At 46.2% G+C, this 6,239-nt stretch overlaps 2 protein-coding genes across 2 annotated transcripts; one reads left to right on the top strand and one right to left on the bottom strand.

The window, feature by feature from the left end:
- Positions 1–278: 278 nt before the first annotated feature.
- On the top strand, positions 279–1,524 carry LOC108066261 (MORN repeat-containing protein 3). The gene is made up of 2 exons (XM_017154686.3): positions 279–828; positions 1,352–1,524. The coding sequence occupies exons 1-2, from the start codon at positions 369–371 to the stop codon at positions 1,522–1,524; spliced, it is 633 nt and encodes a 210-aa protein (XP_017010175.2). The 5' UTR covers positions 279–368.
- thr (three rows) lies at positions 1,516–5,916 on the bottom strand. Its single transcript, XM_017154681.3, has 3 exons — positions 5,531–5,916; positions 4,489–5,469; positions 1,516–4,428 (listed from the first exon to the last, which is right to left on the bottom strand). The coding sequence occupies exons 1-3, from the start codon at positions 5,825–5,827 to the stop codon at positions 1,603–1,605; spliced, it is 4,104 nt and encodes a 1,367-aa protein (XP_017010170.2). The 5' UTR covers positions 5,828–5,916; the 3' UTR covers positions 1,516–1,602.
- Positions 5,917–6,239: the final 323 nt, after the last annotated feature.

Here is a 6,239-nt window from a genome sequence, read left to right as displayed (position 1 = left end):
AATTAATTAATTAAAGTAAAAGCTTTTGTATTTTAGAGGAAGTAAAAAATATATGTAAAATAATTGTGAAAGAAATATTTGAATATACCTTATATTTTTATCTAAATGTTTTTATATATCGATTGTGAAGAAACCAGCCCATCTTCTAACCTTACCAATGTAAGCTAAATAGCGCTATAATTTATACGACTGATTAAACGATTCCACATATACTTAACCGGAACAAACGATTTTCTATTGAGGCGATGTCTTTGGCCTCCTTAAGCTTGCGTGCCGTCGCTGGAGGAAGTCAAATGGTGGCAAGACATGCTGCTGGGGGTTGATTAGAAAAGTGACACCGCACGCACGCCGCGGGGAGAAGCCACCACATGGCACCGCCGCATGTGACGGACCTTCTCCTGGTTTCAGTCATCGAAGACATGTCGTTCCCTCCGCGTGGTTATAGTTCCGGAGTTCGCTGCCAAAGGTATACAGGTGGCAGATACCAGGGTAAATGGCTGGGTATGCAGCCTCATGGATACGGGGTGAAGCAAACTAGCAGCGGTTTGTGCTACGAGGGTCACTGGCAGTTGGGTCAGAGGCATGGCTACGGCACTCTGCGACGCAAGGAGCCCGATGGCAGCATTCAACGCATCTACGTGGGTCAGTGGCAGCAGGATAAACGAAGTGGCGAAGGCAAGCAGTTCTATGCCGATGGATCCGTGTACTTTGGTCAGTGGCTAAAGGGTCAAAGGAGTGGACAAGGAATCCTGTGGCAGCCGGATGGAGGCGTCTACGTCGGGGAGTGGCTCCTAGACAAAATGCACGGAAAGGGAGTGCTTTTTACAGGTGATTACAGTTAGAGCCCTTCGTGAATCATTCAATTTTTGTTTTATCATCAGTATGCCATGAAATTTCTGATTTGTTTAATTCAATTCTATGTGAAATAAATTGAATGTTTTTCTAATTCATTTCGAATTGAATGAATGAATGAATAATTTTTATGAATTTTTTGAATTTGCCAGATTTTTTTTGTGCTTTCTTTTGAGAACAAAAAGTGGAAAATTTTTAACAAATCAATGTTAACTGCTTAGTAAATAAAATTCAGGCAGATTTAATTACAAAATTATGGGCCTTTCTTCTTCAAAGGAAATTGTCGTTTAAATTATTTCGGAATTTATGTCATTCATTCATTCAATTCTATTAAACTCAAAATTCTAATTAATTCATTCATATAAAACAAAAAATTCAAAATAATTCATTGAATATATTCAAGCAGGGCTCTACAGTTGACAATAACTAGAATTTTAAGACGGTTCATAAACGTTTCTTAATTTTAAAGTAGAAAAATAAATAAAAATTGTATTTATAGCGAAAGGAAATCGCTATGTGGGCCAATTTGAAGGAGGCTGCAAGTCAGGATTGGGTGTTTTCTACCACGGCAACGATGGCCAGCGGATTCAGCGCGGTTTTTGGAGCGAGGACATCTGTAGAACGTCTCTGATGCCCCTGCTGCCAGGATTTAACTCAAAAGGGTTATTTTAACACTTACAAAATATGTATTTGAATAGAAAGTCTTTTTAAATAAGAATAAGAACTAAAACTAAACAGATTTGTATCTAATCAGTGCCGGTGACGTGTGCGTGTGCTAAGGGACTCCGTTTCAGGAGCCTGCTGCTCCGACACCTGTCGCCTGGGTCGCCTGGATGAAAGGGTAGCCGTCTTTGGCGCTTCCACAGGTTGGCGTATCCTCGCTCTGAGGCTCCTTGCACTCGAGGTTACCGATGGAGTGGATGGTATTTCCAAACTGTTATCCAGATTAATAACCTCACATGCTTTTTCCGTGGCTTTGGACTTTGGTTTTCCCTTAGTTTTTGAAGGGGGCTTCTTCAGGGGCAGGGAAAGCAACTCATCATCGTCGCTAATCTCGATCGCCTGACAGGCATTGAGATCCACGTGATCCGAGGGTGGAGTGCTCTCCGTTCCGCTGCCTCCGCTACTCATGCTAGCTGAACTTGGTGGTCTTAGTTTAAGTTCCTCATAAATTCGGAATCTTGGTGCTTTCTTCGCTGACTGTTTAACCTTGGAAGCTGAAGATGCTGCACTTCGGCTTTTATCCTCAGGTGAGAGATGGAAAATCAGTGCTCGTCGTAGTGTTTTGGGCCTGGGTTTCTCCTGACCCCTTGGCTTGAGCTCTATTTCAGCCGTCTTCAGCTGAGCCATAAAGTTGTACGTAAAGTTAATATCGACCGCTTGCAGTCGCGTTTTCAGGCCCAATTGAGCCGTTGATATGGCCGCCACATGCTTTTGCCTAAAGCGCAGATGGTTAAGATGATAGAGCTGCTGCACTTGCAACATGGAACCGAGAGAAGCACTTATCTCAGGTTTTTCCCGCAGCCTATTATCCGTTCTTTCGTAAAACTCATCCAACTGCTCGGTATTCCGCTGAAGAAAACAAAGACGTGCATGCAGACAGCCCATTATGAAGAACAGGCACTGAAGCTGCGAGTTCTCCCGAATGGTAGAAGGAGCATCATCTAGGGTGAGGTAGCGATCCAAGTGTTGTTGGTGATTGGGACTATTCAGCCGCCTGTTGAGCAGCTTAGGCGAGGGCACACTCATATTCTGCTTCCTGATGGGCTCCACCAACTGGAGGAGATGCATGTTGCTGGTCAGGTCAACAATTGCTGGCTCTTTGATGGCTTTTATTTCTGGAGGAGCTTCCTTGGGAGTCAGGCGTCTGATATCCAAGCAGTGCTCGATGAGTCGCAACTTTGACTGCGCCTTTTCAAAGTGTTCCATTTGTAGATTGGTCCACAACCAGGCGAGGAATACCTCGATGGTTCTTAGGGCCAAACCGGCCTGCAGGGCCAAATGGAGTGCAATGTTGGAGAAGGACAATCGTTCGCTTAATCTGTTGGCAGAGCATTCAGTGCTTTCTCTAACAAGCGTCGATAGGAGCAACTGCAAGGAGCCACCATCCAAGCTGGAGAGATTGGCGAAATTCCGCACATTGTCCAGCAGAGTGTCCAATTGTCGCAGGGGCGTTAGAACAGCCAGAGTCTTTGGCTTTCTGTGCTGATAGCCAAGTCGAAAACGCACTGTTTGCAGGGTGATCAATACAATGTCACTCTTTCCCAGTCTTTCGGGAAACTCTGCGCGAAGCTGTTCCGCTTGAAGCAGTAGAAACTGGGCAGTGGTCATGCAACCCATTCGGGCATAATAACTGGCCATGTGGCAGAAGCAGAGCAATACGGTGGTATGCTGTCGATTGAAGAACGAACCACTTTGCAGTTGAGGCCACAAATCATCCAGCAAATCCTCCGCCCACTCAACTTCCTCGTGTAGTTCAAGTTTCAGCCTGGTGCTAACTTCATTCTGGGACAGAAAATGATTCAGCGCTCGCAGAAAAGTAAATCGATCCTCCAAACAGCGGGATATTCTCAGAAGCAGAAGCCAAGCATCGTCCTCCTGCGATCGATAGCCCATATTCGAAAGAGCCATGGCGGCAGCCACAGCATCGTCAATCAAAGCCTCCCAGTCGATGGAAGTTTCCTCCATGTCCAAGGGCTCCTCATCCGCTTTGTTAAAGAAGTAGCTAAAAGACGAGATAGCTTCGCTGGCAAACTGAACCAAGCGCTGCTCTCGCTGTATGTTAATCTGCGATAAAATCGGCCTGAGTAGCAGCTCTTCGAACAGATTCTCAGCCACCTCTTTGGGGGAAACCTTGGTCTTCTGATCCTCCAGTGCGCTCAGAAGTAAACCAACATTTATGTGGCCCAGGCACAAGTGCTCCATTCGGCTGAGGGATTTCTGATGCCTTAGCTTCGATCGAACCGCCTTGCATTGCTCTGAAATAGCGGCATCATTTCGCATTTTACTGGCCATGAGTACCAGAGGGTAATCACTCATTCGGCAGCGGATCAGCGATTGCATAAGTGCGGGAGGAGGACTTCTCAAATAGTACAGCACAGCTAAGAAATCGGCATCATAGAGCTGTTTCTTTTGAGCAGCCGAAAGAGGATAGGGCAGTGGACAGGACTCGTGCCACTCGAAGACGCACTTGCTGATCTCCTTCTCCGTTTTTCCCTGATTGTGGTAATGCAAACCAATCTGTGATCTTAGTTTTACGGGATTTGTGATGGAGGCTAAATAACTGGCTTGCAGGCGACTTGCCATACTGGAATCCTTGCAATGCCCGCTGGCCTTGAAGAGACGTCGCAGTAAGCCGCTCATCTCCTGATCTGCAATCAAGGACCGCAGCTGCTGCAGAGGCTCTAGGAGTGGAAGTAGCAGGGACATCTGCTCCGGACAGGAAACCTGATCGGCTACATAAGTGAGCTGGCGCACTAGCTTGATGAGCTCCACGCTGCTGGAAGTCAGGCACTTCATGGTTTTTGCCACATCCATTGAGTATTTGACCAGTTCCTTAAGAGGTTTATGGGGATTCTAAGAGAGAGAAGAAATATACATTAGTTTTCCATGGGTATTTAATCAGATTTAACGCACCCTGTCTGCTTTTTGCTCCTGCGTTGGTTGCCAGCTTATGTAGGCATCCAAAGCGCACAGTCCGTAGGCCAGAATGCAGTGCCTTCTCACGCTTTTGCAGGCCTCATGAACGCAAGTACAGCCCAGTGAGCTCCTCGAAATATTCACCGATAAGGCACCGCAACTCTGCAGCAATTGAAAGTGCGCTGCATAGACCTCTGGACTGCCCTCGCCGTCAAACTGCTGCCAGAAGAGCTCGAAGGGTGACTGGGACTTACTGCCCCTTTGATGGATCAGCACCTGCAGCACTTGGATGGCCACCAGCAGATCCGTGAGCCACTGTTCCTTGGCATGAGCGGCTCCCTTGTGCTCGAAGAAGTTCTGAAACTTGCGCGACAAGTCAATGTAGGTGCGTTTAAAGTCTGCAGTGGCTTCCCGGACGTAGATCAGCTTGATATAGTAGTAAAGCAGCTGCAGGGCATAGCATAGATTGGTTTCCTGGCGGAATAGCTCCTTGCACATGCGCAGCAGCTGCAGCGCCAGTTGTTGGCTGGCCAGCATGTCGATTTGCACGAGGGCCAAGGTGAAGCTCAGGTACTCGGGAAATAGGTTGGCTAAATCCGAGGCAGAGCTGCCGGCCAGTAGCTTCAGCAGGGGATTGAACATCTTGGCCTGACTCTCCGAGGGCAGGAGGCTCAGGGACTTGAAAAACGTTCTGCTTCTCTTGCCAAACATTTGTTCATTTAGTTTAGTTAAGAGCGGTCCAATTTGGGTTATTTTCCGGTGGCTCATGGCCTCGAAGAGCTCTCCCAGGGCTTCTAGGGCATAACAAAGCTGATGAGTGGCCTCCAGGGGAAGCGTTTGCTTCTGCAGATGCAGGTGAATGCCATTGAAGTGGGCCAAATGGATCTCCAGGTACAGCTTGTGGTCCGAATCCTCTTGCAGGCGGCAGGGCTGGGATCTGATGAGGTTGTACAGCTTCTGGCATTCTCCTAGGGATCGCTGGGGATTATAAATAATGGATTATGTTAGGAGGATTCCAAGTTCCAATAGGTAAACCTACCTCCTGACACAAAGCATGATGAATGTACCGCAGACTGGTCAAGTGCGAGTCCCAATAGCAGTGCTTCTCGTGGGGAACCACATGTGGCAGCATTACGGCCACCAAATCCACGAAGAGATCCGCATTCTGGTGTTGATTAGCCTGCAGGGCCAGGCAAATATGGCGCAGAATATTCAGTTCGTATCGAAGTGCGTTTGGTCCATCTAACAACGTCCTGAATGAGGTCTCCACCAAGCTGAAGGCCTTCTTCACATCCGAGCGGCTGCCCTTCAGTAGATTACCTATTTCACTCGTCATTTCGTCGCTCGCAATTGACACATTTAGCTAATTTAACTAGGACGCTTCCTTTTTTGCCGCTTTGCGCCAGATTTTGAGATGCAGTGCAGCATGACCGAAGCGATAGTGGTGGAAAATACCATCAATCCTGCAAATAAATACCAATTTGGCATAAGAAATACCAAAAGTATTTAAAATACCAAAAGCGGTCAGGCTGATTCATCGATATATCGATTATTCGTTGAAATTTAAAATTTAAATACGTTACAATTAATTTTTGTTATAATAAACAATCAAGTCTTTAAATAATAATCAGACACCTTTTCAGTTCATAAAAACAAAAACATTAAAGAAAATAATGTTTATTCTGTACCTCCAATTTGAAAAGGGTTCAAAATAATTAGTAAACATTTCTTTAGTTTATTTCATAAAG

The sequence above is a fragment of the Drosophila takahashii genome, chromosome 2R (assembly GCF_030179915.1).
Source record: "Drosophila takahashii strain IR98-3 E-12201 chromosome 2R, DtakHiC1v2, whole genome shotgun sequence".
Taxonomy (NCBI): domain Eukaryota; kingdom Metazoa; phylum Arthropoda; class Insecta; order Diptera; family Drosophilidae; genus Drosophila; species Drosophila takahashii.
Note: the sequence above shows the minus strand (reverse complement) of the source record. Positions and strands in the feature narration are given on the sequence as shown.

Excerpts from the sequence above, each read along its gene's own strand:
- LOC108066261 (XM_017154686.3), top strand. The coding sequence starts at position 369 with ATGGCACCGCCGCATGTGACGGACCTTCTCCTGGTTTCAGTCATCGAA. Across the intron at positions 829-1,351 it reads AAAGGGAGTGCTTTTTACAG|CGAAAGGAAATCGCTATGTG; the intron begins GTGATTACAGTT and ends TTGTATTTATAG.
- thr (XM_017154681.3), bottom strand. The coding sequence starts at position 5,827 with ATGACGAGTGAAATAGGTAATCTACTGAAGGGCAGCCGCTCGGATGTG. Across the intron at positions 5,470-5,530 it reads ATCATGCTTTGTGTCAGGAG|CGATCCCTAGGAGAATGCCA; the intron begins GTAGGTTTACCT and ends TATAATCCCCAG. Across the intron at positions 4,429-4,488 it reads AGGAGCAAAAAGCAGACAGG|AATCCCCATAAACCTCTTAA; the intron begins GTGCGTTAAATC and ends TCTCTCTCTTAG.